This window comes from Saccopteryx leptura, chromosome 3, assembly GCF_036850995.1.
Source record: "Saccopteryx leptura isolate mSacLep1 chromosome 3, mSacLep1_pri_phased_curated, whole genome shotgun sequence".
Lineage (NCBI taxonomy): Eukaryota > Metazoa > Chordata > Mammalia > Chiroptera > Emballonuridae > Saccopteryx > Saccopteryx leptura.
Window position 1 is genome coordinate 95,150,750 of NC_089505.1, and position 17,033 is coordinate 95,167,782.

Consider the following 17,033-nt stretch of genomic DNA (forward strand, 5'->3'; position numbering starts at 1 on the left):
AGTCACCCGGGCATACCGACGGCCGCAGGAGGCGGGGGGCGGCCGAGGGCACAGGGCGTCAGGCCCCGCGCGCGCATCCCCTGCTCTGGCCCAAGACAACTTGCAAAAGTCTCCGTTCCCGGGGCGGGAGGGGGAGGCGGAGGCAGTAAGCTCCAGCGGCGCCGGGGGCGGGGCCATGACCCCCTCGCGCGCGGGCGGGCGCAGGCTTCGGACGCCCCTCCCCCGCCGGGGGGCCCGGGGCGCGCGCCCCAAGGACCAACGGCCGCCCCGGCGGGCGGCGCGGTGTCAGATAGGCCGCCGACCGCGCCCGCCTCTGGCCCGCGCCCACCCCGCGCCCTTTTGTTGTGCGGCGGCGATGATGATTCAGCCCAAGGCCTGTGCCGGCCCGCCACCCCCGGCCAGGACGCAGGCACTGGGGCTGCGGGCCTCCCCCCTCCTCCCCCGCCCTCCGGCCCCGCACTCACGACGCGCTCCTTGGTGTGCTCCGGCTCGGTGATGACCACCGCCGCGCCGCCTGCTTTGGTCGCCGCCGGCCGCGCCGCGCGCTTGCCCCCACCAGGCGCCCCGTCGAGATCCAGGCCGTCTTCGTCTCCGCTGCTCCCGCCGCCGCTGCTACTGCTGCAGCGCTCGGGCCGCTCGCGCTTCCTGCCGGCCGGGCCGCCGCGCTTCCTGGGCCCGGCACGGGCCGTGCCATTGCCCGAGCTCGGCTCCTCCCAAGCCGCCGCCGCCGCCTTCTTCCTGGGCATGGTCGCGCTGGAGAAGACACGGGGCAGCCGCGCACAATGGACGGGTTATAAACTGCGCGGGGGGAGGGGAGCGCGGCGGAGCCACCGGCCTCCACTTCCTCCCTTGCCCTCCCCAAAGTGGCGGCCGCGGGGTGGGCGGAGAGGGGTGAGCCAGAAGGAAATCGCGCCCCTCCCGGTCCCGACGCGCCTTCTCCGGGGAATCCCGCACGGGAGCTCAGGTCCCCGACTGCAATCCGGTTAGAGAAAGAAAAAAAATGGAGACCCCGGCCCATCCTCAAGTTAGGTTTGCCTACATAGCATCACAATTTCAGCCTGGTCCCCAAAAAAGTAAAGGGAAAGAAAAAGAAGCCTCTAGTTCCCTACGTTCTAATTAGAGAAGGCTTCAGGACACTTCAAAGATCCTTCCTTGGCACCTCGGGTGGTGAAAGGGCTCCCCCCTCCCAGGCAACCCCACCTGCTGCTTTTGTCTGCGCGCCCCCCTCCCCAAGCCCGCTCAATTAAATACAATTCTCTCCGCTCTCCCCAACCCCCCCGCCCCCACCGCCCGAGTCTCCAATTCCGCCCCAGCCTGGGGTTCCGACCTCAGGCTCTAATTATCCGGATCCCTCTGGGTGGGCTGCACCCGATGGGGGGGGGGGGGGAGCGAATAAAACAGGCCCCCAAACACCTGCTCGCACAGACACGAAAAAATTAAAACTTTAATGGTGCCCAACTCTCCTGGTCCCTCCCCGAAGGTGCAGCCGGGGCCGATCCCTCCGATCCTGGGTGCACAGTGCCCTGCTCTGAGGGATACTTTCCCCCAGCGTCCCTGCGCTTTCGCCCTGTCTGCTTTTTTTTTTTTTTTTTTTTATTGATTTTGAACAATGGGATCTCTGTCTGTCTCAGATTAAACCACGTGGATCCGCCTTCCTTCCCCTTTTTATTCATTCAGTCCCCCAACCCCCCTTCTTCAGGATTTTTTTTTTTTTTTACCTTTTCTCCCTTAAAAAAAGGAGGGGGGGAACTTTCTCAGATCCCGCAAACATCATTGTCGATTTTGATTTTCAGCCCCTACCTGGTTGGAGTGATGAGAATCCGGAGAGAAAAAGGAAGAGGAGCAACTAAAAGAACCCGAGGGCTTTTATCCCCCCGGCCCAGACGAGGGCTCCAACCCACTCACCAGATACACTTAAAATGTAAATACAGGCTTCCAGCACAAATGCTACAACACAAAACAGAAACACTTGTGCGGCCGGGTGGCAAGCAAGCGGGCGGCGGGGCGGGCGGCGCGGGGCCCCGGGGCGCGTACGCCCCCTGCTGGCCGGCGGACTCCGCGGCGGCCCGGCCGGCACCCGCGGGACAGCTCGGCCCACCCGAACCTGCGCCGGGCGCCACGCCGCCACACTTCACTCCCGGTCCTGCGCGTTTCGCAAGCTGCGCAGCGCGCCTTGGGCCTTCTACGCAGAGCGTCCTGAGCGTCAGAGATTTCTTTGGGGTTTAGGAGAATGTCAGATTGTTTTTTTCCCCGGGCACGTCTAGACAGGTCACCTGAGGACACTAGCTGGAAAGTAGTACTTTGCTCATGCCTCCACCAACAAGGGACGTGCCCTAATTGAGTGATTGGAATGAAGCACGAATACAATTTGAATAATTTTCTCCTGTACAGGGAGAAGCTGAGGTTTTTTTTTTACTTTTGCTATTGATGTGTCTCCACTGTGTACTAAGATGTTACATGATAGAATTACATTAAGTTTTGCTAATTAATTAGTAATTAACTTGGAGGCCAAGGATGCCTGAAAGTTAGTTTTGATGGCAATTTTTCATCTTTTGACAAATATTTAGTGAGCCCCTAGTACATGCAAGACACACACAGTACTGGGTACTGGTGTACAAAGCTAGACACAATTTCTGCCGTAGTGGAATGTAAGGTCTAACGGGAAAGGTAGGCACTTTAAACAAGTAATTACGTGTGTGATGATAAGTGGTGGATTTAGGACATGCTACTCCAAAATCTGGCACCTCGGCATACTGAGTATTAAAGCTCAAGTTTTGAGGAAATGGCAGCAGCAGGAAGGTGGATTTGCTGCCCCACCTCCACCCTCAGCTCTTCTCTGAAATAGGCCACAAAACCGTCAAGTGAGAAGTGTTCTGCTGGTGGTTAGAGGTGGCTGGAGCAGCGGCCTGGGATGCTGAGGACCCAGGTTTGAAACCCCGAGGTTCCTGGCTTGAGTGCGGGGTCACTGTCTTGAGCGTGGAATCATAGACATGACTCCATGGTCGCTGGCTTGAGCCCAAAGGTCAGTGGCTTGGCTGGAGCCCCCCCACCCCATTAAAACACATGTGAGAAAGCAATCGATGAACAATTAAGGTACCACAACTGTGAGTTGATGCTTCTCATCTCTATCCCTTCCTGTCTGTCTGTCTGTCTGTCTCTCTCTCTCTCTCTCTCTCCCCAAAAATATATAAAAATAAATTTAAATAGAAGTGTTCTGCCGGCACCAGGAGGAAAGGAGGATCCCAGAGACCCAGGGACACCAGGAAGAATTCTAATAAACAGGCCTTGATAATTTTCTACTAGACACTTTCCTCCTGAACCTACCCTTGGCTAGTAGTCCTCCACGGCTGTCCACTCTTCAGTCGAAAAACACAGGGGTCCAAAATCTACGATAGCTGATCGAAGTCAAAAGCCTGTGCCAAGGGAGCTGAGAGTACTCATGTAGAAGAACTTTGGAAATGAGATGTACAGAAAGGTCAAGGTAGGGAGTAGAAGCACCCTTTGAAAGCCTCTTCTCAATATACCTACATTAAAAAGAGATTCAGGAGATTAAACCCTGATGCTTTGATATAGAACACAAATAGAGCCAACCAGAAAAGAATTTTGCCTAAATATGCCGTCAAGGCCCCTTCAGGAAATGGCTTGCCTATTCTTGTCAGGTTGCAGCGCTTGGTTGGGCGTTTATCCTCCAAACACCCTGTGTGGCCAATTAGGAACAGTACTGACAGTACCTTTAGATTTCAGCCAGTGAATCTTTTCCCTTTTCTTTCCCCTCCTTCCCCATTATAAACCTTTTTGCCAGTACAAAAGACCCATGCGTCAGAAACACTGATGCAATGAGACGCTAATATCAGATTGCATCATATGATCTTAGGTGTGGTGCTCCTAAAACTGGTTTTTCTTGAGGCCGTGAAGTAGAAAAGCACTTTGGGGATAACACCCGAGAACTGGCGCTGCTCATCAGATGGCAAAAGTGAATTTTGCAACTCCATACCCCAAGTCTATGCCACTGTTCTAGGGAAAGCCAGAGCGGCTCTCCTGGCTGAAATGGGTTTGCTGCAGACATTCACCACTTAGGTGTGTAGTGCTGCCCTTATACTTGACCTGGGGAGGTGCTTCTACCAGGCGAGCTGTAAGTAACACATCCTCCTCCAAAATGTGGTCTGCATTGCATCTCACTTTAATTGAGCAATTTCTTTAGGGACAGGCTAGTTTGGTGCAGAATGGAAAAGGAGGGTAAAAAGGTGGAGGAGATTTCTCAGGCACTTAGTGGGTGGCACTGTGTTACAGCACTTCACATATACAACTGTGGAAATTGGGGTTCCAGCTGCCAGCCTGCCATCCCCAGGACTCAGCAGGCTATATGGCTTCTTCTGGTGTTCAATAAAAGTGATGTATCAAGTTAGATTAGGTTACTTTGAAGGTTTCTCCCAGAAATGGGAATGCTGTTCCATTTGGCCACAGGAAGCTCCGCCTCCAGTTAGAAGATTAATTTTCTGGTCCAGTATCTATAAAAAAAAAATTATCACTGAACATGGGAATGATGCTACTGACTGGGGCAGCTGTGTTAGGCTTGCTCACAGGGTTGCCAGCTGCAAGCACTTTGCCTGATTGGTACATGGGTATGTGAGAACGTTGCTGCACCACGTGTGTATAGCCTGTATAAGGCTATGGGTGCATGCGCTCAGGAGAGATTGAGGATTGCGGATGGCGGATTGCCTGCCCATCACTGTTGAGGGGCCATTTTGCTGTTTGTTTGCCTGAGAGGTGGCTTCCCCTGCTTGTGTGCTTGTCCGCCATTGTGAGACTTTATTAAGCAGAATGACCCTAATGCTTTCTGGCTCCACAGTTTCTCTACCGTCTGCCTGAACCCAATGTGGACCTGCCTAGCCTCGACCACCGGCATCACACTGACCAATGGAAAAATGGTCCTAATGGTCTGTGTTTGTACAACTGGGTTAGGATAGGATGAGACAACTTAGATCTTCCTCATCCAACACGGTAGCCACACATGACTGTTAGACACTGGAAATGTGGTTAGTGCCCGTGGAGATCGTGCTGGGAGTGTACTCACACTGACTCTCAAAAATCTTAGTACAATAGCCTGACCTGTGGTGGCACAGTGGATAAAGTGTCAACCTGGAAACGCTGAGGTTGCCGGTTCAAAACCCTGGGCTTGCCTGGTCAAGGCACATATGGGAGTTGATGCTTTCTGCTCCTCCCCCCTTCTCTCTCTCTCTCTCTCCCCTCTCTATAATGAATAAATAAAATCTTTATAAAAAATTAAAAAAAAATCTTAGTACAATAAAAAAGAATATGAAGTATCTCATTAATAATGTATTATCTTGATCACATGTCAGAATAATATTTTGACTTAAATGTAGTACCTGTATTAAGTCATGGCCAGATAGCTCCTTTGGTTAGAGCGTTGTCCCGATACACAAAGGTTGTGGGTTCCCTGGTCAGGGTACATACAGAAACAGGTGCACATTTCTGTCTCTCTTTAAAATTAGTAAATAAAGCCTGACCTGTGGTGGCGCAGTGGATAAAGCGTCAACCTGGAAATGCTGAGGTTGCCAGTTCCAAACCCTGGGCTTGCCTGGTCAAGGCACATATGGGAGTTGATGCTTCCAGCTCCTCCCCCCTTTTCTCTCTCCTCTCTCTCTCTCCTCTCTAAAATGAATAAATAAATTAAAAAAATTTGAAATTAGTAAATAAATTAAAATGAATATTCCCTGTTTTTATTTTATCGGACAGCATTGCTTTTGAAAGCATAGCTGGAAAACCAGTGATCTGTCCTGGACCCAACAGTCTTGCCTCTGTTCTCTAGTTTTCCCATCTGTTAAATGGGAAGATAGTGGTTGCACTAAAGGTCTCTTGGGGTTACTTCTGGACTGAATATTCTTTGTTTTGAGAACAATAGTAGGAGAGGAATGCTTGTCATAGTGTTTGGAAAGATGTTTGGGAGATCTTATAACCCTATTTTTGCCTGTGAGCCATGAATTTTTGGACTCCAAAGCATCTTTAAATATTATTGTTGGACCTTAGCCCCCCCCTTCTGCAAGCCCCTCCTGGGCTTGTAGTTTTTCCAGCAAGCACCCAGGGCAACCTGATGTGCAGTATACAGTATACAGGGTTGGGCAAAAGCAGGTTTAGAGTTGTGGGAACATGAGACAGTTTATTATGGTATTATTTGTTAATTATTGAATTATTTATTTCCATGACAATTGTAAACCTACTCTTGCGAACCCCACCCCCCGTATGTTTGTTGATCTATATGGTATCCATGTGAAGAATGGAAGCCCAGAGAGGCTCTGAGACTCACCTAAGGTCACACAGCTGGTTGGCAGAAAAGCCAGGGAGAATACAGGCCAATTCAGGAAACTTTGGTGTAGTCCATGGACCAGCAGAAGCCAGATTATTTGAGTATTTGTTTGAAACACAGACTCTCAGGCTGGCCCGCATCCACTAAACCTGAGGCTGCATTTTTATCAAGATTGCCAAGTATGAGAGGTGCTTCTGGAAGTCATACCACTCTTCTCAAGGAAAGCCTCACCACCTCTGCCCTGGGGAGGCTCTTTCCCGTCTAGTTCCAGGGTGAGGAGGTGTCAGATGCTGGACACCAAACTCACTTGCTGGCTAACGAAGATCAAGGCTTAAGAAAGGTCAACAGCCTGACCTGTGGTGGCACAGTGGATAAAGCATCAACCTGGAACACTGAGGTCACCAGTTTGAAACCCTGGGCTGCCTGGTCAAGGCATATACAGAAGTTGATGCTTCCGGCTCCTCCCCCCCTTTCTCTCTCTCTCTTTCCTCTCTAAAAATGAACAAATAAAATCTAAAAAAAATAAAGGTCAACAAATATTTTCTGAGCCTCTACTCTGCCCAGCACCTGGAGTCAGTACACTGTTTCTCTTCCTGAGGATTTGAGAGGCTTGTATTTCTGTAACCCCAGTCACCTGCACGGCAAGAAACAAGCAACCTCCACACAAACCCACCTCACCAACCCCAACCCCGCTAGTATCTCTATTCCTACTTTTTTTAAAAAAGTTTTTTTAATCGATTATAGAGAGAGAGACACAAAAACATCAATCTGTTCCTATGTGTGCCCTGACCAGGGATCGAACTCACAACCTTGGAGTAGCAAATGTTCTAATCAATCAAACTATGCGGCCAGGGCTCCTCTATTCCTGCTTTAATATAAGAGAGTCCAGGAGAAATTTGAAATGAAAACAGGCACACCTCAGGAATTAAATCTAATTTTTCAGATCCAGAAAAACAGGCTCAGAATCAATCTCATCAGCATCTGCACTTTGATTTGTAGCCAGTTCCTGCCAATTCTGCACAGGTGTTTGCATTCGTGCGTGTTCCAGGCCTGTGATAGAACCACAGTTTATGGAATTGGTCTCTAATCAATAGCTCTCTGGTCATTTTTGAAGACTGTTCTTCATCAAGCTTGCACAGAAAAGCCATACACTGCAGAGATTCCATTTTTCTCTGGCAGTCAGCAACATGACTATATGGTTTGGAAACTAAGAAAGATAGAAGGACAAACAAATTGCAGGCCATACAGACGTTCACCCAGTATTGATTATGTAATGGAGCCAAGAAGCCAAGTGACTGCTCTGGTGAGGGTAAGAAACAGAGTTTGAATGGACAAGGGAAAAAACAAATTTTGGCTCAGCTGCAGAAGTAGTTTGTTTGTCTGGACGGGTTAATGACAAGGCAAGGAGGAGGTTGAATCAGATGGCCCTGGGAACCATTGCATTTCGAGCCATGTCACGTCATGCAAAACTATGACAACCCTTTGGAAAATGAACAAACCAAACCGATGTGAGCGCCTACGATTTCCAGTCAGGGCATAAATACCTGAACTGTATGATCTTCACCTTCACTATATGGACTGAGGCAGCCAGATGAAGAGAAGGATTCTTGAATTGATCCAAGAAGCTCTGGCATTTATTGAGCACTTACTGTGTGCCAGGCATTGGGCTGTGTGCTCTGTATAGAAAAGCCTACTTAGACTTTATCACATCCCTACAACGTGGATACTGTTGTTGGTCCCAGTTGGGCTGCCATAGCAAAGTATGACAGACTGGGGGATTTAAACATTTATTACAAACAAGTCTGCTTGGGCTGCCATAGCAAAGTATGACAGACTGGGGGATTTAAACATTTATTTTCTCACAGTTCTGGAAGCCAGATGTACGAGATGAAGATGTCCACAGGGTTGTTTCTTCCCTGGCTTGTAGATTATGTTTTCTCCCTGTGTGGCCACATGGTTTTACCTCTATACATATCTTGTGTCCTACTCACCTCTTTGTATAAGGAGAGCCGGATAGCTCAGCTAGTTAGAGCATCCTCCTGATACACTAATGTTGCGGGTTCAATTCCCAGTCAGGGCACATATAAAAATCAACCAATGAATGCATAAATAAGGGAAACCACAAATCGATGTTTCTCTCCTCCCCCCCTCTCTCTCTACCTCCTCCTCTCTCTTTAAAAATCAATACTGAAATATTAAAAAAAAATTTTAAACCCTGGACAGGTAGCTCAGTTGTTTAGAGTGTCATCCCGACACACCAAGGTTGCAAGTTTGATCCCTGGTCAAGGCATATATAAGAATCAACCAATGAATGCATAAATAAGTGGAACAACAAATCAATGACTCTCTCTCCTCTCTTTCTCTAAAATAAATAAATTAAAAACAAAAGACACCTGTCACATTGGATTAGGACCCACCCTAGTGACCTCATCTTAACTTATTTACCCCTTAAAGACCCTATCTTGAAATACAGGCACAGTCTGAGGTACTTGGGGTTGGGACTTCAACATTGAATTTGGGCAGTTTGGGCACAAATCATCCCATAACATTTTCCCATTTTACATATAAGAAAAGTGAGACAGAAACAAAGTAATTTGGTGAAGATCTCACAGGTGGAAGTCATGAAGACAAGATTTCAACCTAAATCGTCCAATCCCACACCACAATTCTTTCTTGTATGTCAGACAGACCCAGGTGTGGGGCCAAGCAGGGCAACCTCCCTGTGGATGTGCTTTGTGAATGTACACTATGGATGTGCCCCTGGACATGCTCCGTGGACATACTGTGGACATGCAGTGTGCATGCACACCATAGACAGGCATCATGGCTGTGCACTATGTACATGCATTATAAATACACTTTGCGAATATGCTCCTTGACATGCACTGTGGAGGTGCTCCCTGGACATGCACCACAGACATGTTCCAGGGATGCGTTTTGTAGTCACACTCTAGACATAACTATGTCACGCTTGGTGGCATGCTTCATGAGCTCATACCATGGACACGCACCGTGGCTGTGCACCTGGAGGGAGTTTTGGCTGTACACAGATGAACATTTAAAAAATTCCAATGATGTATTTATTTCAGTGCGCATTAGAAAAACATATAGATGTGTATAAATAGCAATCAAATCCATGCTTTCGATAATGCATGATAAAGAATTTCCTCTTTCATTGCCCTGGCTGGATAGCTCGGTTGGTTAGAGCATCGTCCCGAAGCGCAGAGGTTGCCTGTTCGATCCTTGATCAGGGCACATGCAGGAGTGGCTTGATGTTCCTGTCTCTCTTTTTCTCCCTTCCTCTCTTGCTGAAATCAATATTTTAAAAAAATAAAATGATTCATTAAAAATTTTGTTAGTTTATTTTGTTCATTAGAGTCCACATATAAGTGGAATCATATGGTACTTGTCTTTTTCTGACTGGCTTAAAATAGGTGTTTATTTAAAGCAAGATACTCAATCGGGTGTTATGTAGATCATGCAAAAATGAGGACAGTGATTCACAAACAACCTTGTTTGAAATACCAGGATTTGCTGCTCTCTGACACCTCTCCCACCTCTGGCATTCATTGGTCTATGACAGACCACGTACTCTGACAATCTAGAAAAATTCACTGAGAAGAGAAATCAGATAGTGGACAAGTAAGCAAGCCTTATTTGTTGAAATGCACACATTGACTCATACAGTTCTGGACGGGATCCAGGAAAACTTCTTGGCTTTGAATGTGTGACCAGGGTTGCAGCCTGTCACCAAACACCAGCGTGGTGATGGGGCTGAGGGAGCAGGAAGCCTGCAGCTGGGGAGGGTGAACCCGCCGAGGGGAACGTGACCTCTGCCTGTCGTGTCCAGGGTGTACGTGTGAAATACAGTCATTACTGGGTCCATTTGTTTGCTCTGGAAAGTACCGCTTTCTTGTTGGAAAGAATCATTTTCTAGCTGGGACCTCCTTTGAATGAGGAAAGTAAGAAGACTCAGAGAAGGTGAGCTGTGTCCAAGTTGAGCCAAGTGGAGGAGGACCATGTGCCGACTCCCTGGCCACTCTGCCCAGAGCTGCCCTGCCAACTAAGCCGCTCATTATTTTTACCTTCTGGGTAGTTTCTATCATAATTATTATGCACACATTTTTCATAAGAGTGCATTTATTACCAAATCTCATTAAATTGCCTGAGTCTTGGGCTGGTTTCCCTTCCTTGCCTTGGGGGGAGGGAAGGAATCTGGCTGGACTCAGAAGCATTCTCCCACACCATCATTACCTTAATTCTCTGTTTCCAAAACAGGGTGCTAGAGACTTCTGGGCAACCGGTCTGACAGGGAAAGGGTTTCCAGGTGACTCACAGGGCAGCGGTAAACACAAGGGGCTGCAAGAACCCACTCAGGGCTCTTCGAGGAGACTGAAAGAAGAAGCCTGGCATGAGAGACAGCGTGGGTGGGAGATGGAAAGCCCGAACTCTGGAACTGGCCTCCATGCGTTCAAGTCCCAGCTCTGCCCCTTGCTGTGTGATCTTGGACAAGTTAAATAGGGTCTCTGAGCCTTGTTTCCCACTGCTGTATGTGGAAATGGCAAAAGATCTACCATGAAGCCTCATTCTGTGGCCAAAGCGAGCCAGCTCTAGAGCGGTGCATGGTGTGTAGTAAGTGCTATCGTGTGGCTGTTATCCGAGACCTCAGGAGGGCAGTCCCTGGGTCCCTAGATCTGCGCCAGGACCACAGCCCCAACCCAATTTGTACCATGACCTCGGCCCACTTACCATACTGCTCTGAACCTCAGTTATCTCATGTATAAAATCAGGGCACGGTGTAGCTCCCCTGGCAGGAGTCTTAGGAGGAGTCATGAACCTGAACCCAGAGGCTGACACCAAAAGAGCCCTTGAGAAAGAAGAGCTTGCATTAGCTAAGCGTCTTGCCCATGTATTGTTGGCAGCAGTGAATGTCTGTGACCACACGGAGGGGAAGGCAGCGACATTTAGGTAAACCGGTAAGACTCAGGGTGAGGAGCCAGGAACGCAAGTTCTGAGTCTCCCGATGACCCTGGATAAGGCCCCTCCCACTTCCGGGGCCTCAGCTGCACGGAGGGTCCGCAGCCAGCGGAACCCTATCACTGTCTTCTCCTGCGGTTCCCTTGGAGGTGCCCGGGCCTCAGCTCCCCCACCCTCACTTCAGTGAAAGCATATTTTTGTATTTATTAATTTTTAAAGGGGAAGAGGGGCGGAGAGAGAGAGAGAATCATTGATTTGCTGTTCCAGGGCAAAGCATATTAAAAAATAATAATAATAAGCCTGACCTGTGGTGGCGCAGTGGATAAAGCATCGACCTGGAAATGCTGAGGTCTCCGGTTCGAAACCCTGGGCTTGCCTGGTCAAGGCACATATGGGAGTTGATGCTTCCAGCTCCTCCCCCCCTTCTCTCTCTCTGTCTCTCCTCTCTCTCTCTCTCTTTCTCTCTCTCTCTCGTCTCTCCCTCTCCTCTCTAAAATAAAAAAAATAAAAAAAAAATAATAATAATAACAAACATCTCTTGGGTCCTTACCACGGACCAGGTACTTGCCGTCCATGCGCATGACCAGTGCTTTGTTCCCTTTTACTGAATTGTGTCCCGTGGTATGGATGTACCACAGCTTCTTCACCATTCACCCGATTAAAGGACATTTGGGGTGTTTCCACTTTGTGGCTAGTACCCATAAAGCTGCTATAAACGTTTGTACACAGGTTTTTGTGTGGACATGTTTTTATTTCTCTTGGATAAATGCCTAGACGTGTAATTGCTGTGTCATAAGATAAATGTGTTATTTAGTGATTTTTGTTTGTTTGTTTTTTCCATTGATTTGAGAGAGAGAGAGAGAGGAAGGGGAGAGAGAAAGAGAAGCATCAACTCATTGTCTCTCTTAGTTGTATACTCATTGACTGCTTCTCGTGTGTGCCCTGACCGGGGACTGAAGCCACGACCTATGGCGTGCTGGATCTCAGCTTTACCCACTGGGTGACCTGGCCAGGGCCTATATTTAGTTTTTTTTAAAAGGAACTACCAAACTGTTTTCCCAAGTGCCTGTATCATTTTACATCCCTGCCAGCAGTGTAGGAGAGAGAGCTTTCTCCACATCCTCACCAGCAGCTGTTGTTTAGCCATCTTTTTTTTCAAAGCTGTTATGATAGGGATGTAGTGATATCTCCTAAGAGTCTTAATTTGCATTTCCCTAGTGATGTTGAACATCTTTTCATGTGCATATTTGCCATCTGTAATTCCTCTAATTCATCAATAAAGTCTCTTCATGTCTTTTGCCCATTTTCTTTTAATTAAAAAAAATTTTTTTTAATTTACTGATTTTAGAGAGGGAGAGAGGGAGAGAGAGAAACATCAATTTGTTGCTCCACTTATTTATGCATTCATTGGTTGATTCTTGTATGAGCCCTGACCGGGGATCGAACTCAAAACCTTAATGCAGGGGTCCCCAAACTTTTTACACAGGGAGCCAGTTCACTGTCCCTCAGACCGTTGGAGGGCCAGACTATAAAAAAAACTATGAACAAACTCCTATGCACACTGCACATATCTTATTTTAAAGTAAAAAAACAAAACGGGAATAAATACAATATTTAAAATAAAGAACAAGTAAATTTAAATCAACAAACTGACCAGTATTTCAATGGGAACTATGCTCCTCTCACTGACCACCAATGAAAGAGGTGCCCCTTCCGGAAGTGCAGTGGGGGCCGGATAAATGGCCTCAGCAGGCTGTAGTTTGGGGACCCCTGCCTTAATATATCAGGACAATGCTCTATGAGCTACCTGGCCAGGGCTCCATTTTCTAATTGGACTTTTTTTTTTTTTTTTTTTTTTTACTGTTGAGTTTTGAGGAGTTTTTTTTGTGGTTTTTTTTTTAATTTATTTTTCTGAAGCTGGAAACGGGGAGAGACAGTCAGACTCCCGCATGCGCCCCACCGGGATCCACCTGGCACGCCCACCAGGGGGCGACGCTCTGCCCACCAGGGGGCGATGCTCTGCCCCTCCGGGGCATCGCTCTGTTGTGACCAGAGCCGCTCTAGCGCCTGGGGCAGAGGCCAAGGAGCCATCCCCAGCGCCCGGGCCATCTTTGCTCCAATGGAGCCTCGCTGCGGGAGGGGAAGAGAGAGACAGAGAGGAAGGAGAGGGGGAAGGGTGGAGAAACAGATGGGTGCTTCTCCTGTGTGCCCTGGCCGGGAATCAAACCCGGGACTTCTGCACACCAGGCCGACGCTCTACCACTGAGCCAACCGGCCAGGGCCGAGTTTTGAGTTTTTAAAGTATTTTAGATCAGAGTCCTTTGTAAGATATGTGGTTTACAAATATTTATTACCAATCTCTAACTTGTCTTTTTGTCCTCTTAATGAGGTTTTTCATAGAGCAAAATTTTCTAATTTTGATGAAGTCTAATTTATCAATTTTTTTTCTTTTATGTATTATACTTTGGCCTCCTAGGACCTAGCCCTCAATTCTGAAGACATTCTACTGTTTTCTTCTAAAAGTTTTATGGTTTTCAGTCTGAGATCCATTCTGAGTTAATTTTTATATGTAAGATTTAGGTCAAGTCATTTTTTGGTCTGTGGGTATCCAATTGCTCTAGTGTCATTTGTTGAAAACACTAACTTTATTGAGCATGGACTTATAACCATGACACTTTGCCACCTCTATGCTTTATGAAATTGTGATTCTTCCAGGATTAAAAAAAATTGTTTTATTTATTGATTTTTAGAGAGCAAGGAACAGAGAGAAAGAGAAACATCGATTTGTTTTTCCACTTCTTCATGCATTCGTTGGTTGATTCTTGTACGTGCCCTGACCGGGGATGAAACCCACAGCCTTGGCATACCGGGAGGACACTCTAACCAACTGAGCTACCCGGCCAGGGCTGTAGGATTTTGTTTGAAGAAAAAACTCCACTGTATTAAGTTCCACTAGAAGAGGCAGCCGTTCCCCAGGTTGGTTTTTTTTTTTTTTTTTTTGTATTTTTCTGAAGCTGGAAACGGGGAGAGACAGTCAGACAGACTTCCGCATGCGCCCGACCGGGATCCACCCGGCACGCCCACCAGGGGGCGATGCTCTGACCCTCCAGGGCGTTGCTCTGTTGCGACCAGAGCCACTCTAGCGCCTGGGGCAGAGGCCAAGGAGCCATCCCCAGCGCCCAGGCCATCTTTGCTCCAATGGAGCCTCGCTGCGGGAGGGGAAGAGAGAGACAGAGAGGAAGGAGAGGGGGAGGGGTGGAGAAGCAGATGGGCGCTTCTCCTGTGTGCCCTGGCTGGGAATCGAACCCGAGACTTCTGCACGCCAGGCCGACGCTCTACCACTGAGCCAACCAGCCAGGGCCCATTCCCCAGGTTTTAATATCTTAGTTCTAAGCCCTTCAGCAATGTGTGAAGTCCAGCAGCTGCCTTGAAAGTCACCCAGAGAAGAGAGGTCCCGGTTTCAGTCTCAGCACCAGGTGGCCTCCCTTCACCTCTTTGTACCTGGGCCCCCCAATTTTGCCATCAGGACCCCCTCCTAATGGAGCCTCTTACCACAGAAGGAGCAGGTCCTCTGGCTGGAGGCTCATTAGTGGGACAAATGACATCCCTGGCCAAGTGCAAGGTCCTTCAGGGAGGCAGGCAGCCCCTACTGAGGCGAAAGTGTGAGCTAGAGAAGTGGGGGAGGGAATCGAGGGAAAGAACAGTCCAGACTTGGAAGGGTGCTTCACAATGCCACAATTTAAATACTGCCTTCACTCACCTGCTCTGGGCTCTTCGACGATGGGAGAGAATTCCAGCCATTCAGCAGCCCCCCACCCCCATGGATGGGAGAGAGGTTGCCGGGGACCAAAGAGGTGTGGGGAACACCCGCCTGCCTCCCGAACATGTGTAGATGTACCAGGATTAATCTCATGTCAGTAACCGCCCAGATTCCTCCATTAAGGGATGTCTCTCTCCACTCTCTGCCATCCCTACCAACTGCAATGAGACTTGAAGGTTGCTTGTCAAAATCTCTTGTTTTAGACAAGAAAAGGCAGTTAAAAACACTACCTGCAGAGCCTGACCTGTGGTGGCACAGTGGATAATGCATTGACCTGGAAATGCTGAGGTCACCGGTTCGAAACCCTGGGCTTGCCTGGTCAAGGCACATATGGGAGTTGATGCTTCCAGCTCCTCCCCCCTTCTCTCTTTCTGTCTCTCCTCTCTCTCTCCCTCTGTCTCTCCCTCTCCTCTCTAAAATGAGTAAATAAATTAATTAATTAAAAAAAAATACTACCCGCGGAAGGTCACTGCTGACATCACTATGATGCTTTAGAGTTTGCAAAACTTCCCTCTTGGGCCTCACAACGATCTGCTGCAGACATGGGCCACAGATTATATTATGCCCATTTTACAGTAGGGGAAACTGAGGCCCAGAAGGTCAAGTGACTTTCCTTTTCACTTCTCTGGCTCCCTCCACAATGCCGGAAGCACCCAAGATGATAAAGTAGAATTCTGATGAAAAGTCCTGGCAGTTCTGTCTTTGGGACAAGATCCAGCAGATTACAAATAAACGACAAGACCGAGTTTCTGATCAGTGGCCCAAGAACCTCAGAAGAGAGAGGCACCGAGAGAGACCAAATTCGGCCTGCGAGTTAAGAATGGTTTTTACGTTGGAGCCCCAGAATAGCAAAATGTTATCCTTGCCCTAGAAGAATTTATTGCTGCTTGCTGATAGACCTGTGCTATGAAAAGATTCTATCAATTTTTAGAGTTGATCAACAAACAACAAGGCATATATATGTTCTCTCTGGGTTCTCTCAGTACCCACGTAATATTCACAAGTGTGCCTCTTGGCTAACACAGCCAGAAATATTTACTATCTGTGCCTTTACAGAAAGAACCTGCCGTTCCCTCCTCTAGAGAGAGGGAAACCTGAGCCTCATGCCAGCGTTGGGGTGATGGGAGGGCATCCAGATACAACGATAAGGAAGTGGGTGGCAGATTTTGTGTCCCAGGGGTGGGGGGCATGTGGTGTGGCAGGAGAGGTGAGTAGCCCCAAGAAGTGGGTCCCTAAGAACCCTATAGCGGTGACTGATGTTTACAAAGCACTCGTCATGCACTGGGGGTTTTCCATAGATATCTGACACGCAAGGAAGAAATTATTGTCCGTATCCTGCTTCCCTATGAGAAAACCAAGGCAGAAAAAGTACAAGGCAGAGTTAGGATTCTGTGATGGTTAATTTTACGTGTCAACTTGACTGGGCTAAGTAAAGGATGCCCAGACAGCCACTAAAACATTATTTCTGGGTGTGTCTGTGAACATATTTCAGGGCAGAGATTGGCACCTGAACTGATCGACTGAGTAGAGAGATCGCCTTCACCAATGTGCGTGGGCAACATCCAGCCCTTGAGGGCCCAACTAGAACAGAGAGGCGGAGGAAGGGTGAACTGCTCTCTCTCTCTGCCTGAGCTGGGACATCCATCTTCTCCCTCCCTTGATCATCGGTCAGACCCACACTCTCGGTCCTCGGCCCTTTGGGTTTGGACTGGGACTGTCCCACCCTCCTTCCTGGGTCCGCAGCTTGCAGACGACAGATCAGTCCCCGTCATCGTGACAGCCAATCCCTCACAATAAATCTCTTGCTATGTATCTCTATCGCTACATATCCTACAGGTTCTGTTTCTCTGGAGTACCCTAATACAGATTTTAATCCAAGGCTGACCAACACGCAAGCCCAGTCTTCCTCCT

The 17,033-nt window shown here is 48.3% G+C and overlaps 1 protein-coding gene across 2 annotated transcripts in view; it reads right to left on the reverse strand.

The window, feature by feature from the left end:
* Positions 1-14,607, reverse strand: part of RCC2 (regulator of chromosome condensation 2) — a 38,261-nt gene extending 23,654 nt beyond the window's left edge. The window contains exons 1-3 of one of the 2 annotated variants that reach the window (XM_066375206.1): positions 14,604-14,607; positions 1,801-1,854; positions 465-753 (exon numbers count right to left, since the gene is read on the reverse strand). In XM_066375206.1, coding sequence (XP_066231303.1) covers positions 465-746 — 282 coding nt within the window. In that variant the 5' untranslated portion in view covers positions 747-753; positions 1,801-1,854; positions 14,604-14,607. Of the gene's footprint in view, positions 1-464; positions 754-1,800; positions 1,855-1,905; positions 2,128-14,603 lie in introns of those variants that run through there. The other variant, XM_066375205.1, reaches the window with a different exon arrangement.
* Between the last annotated feature and the right edge of the window lie 2,426 nt (positions 14,608-17,033).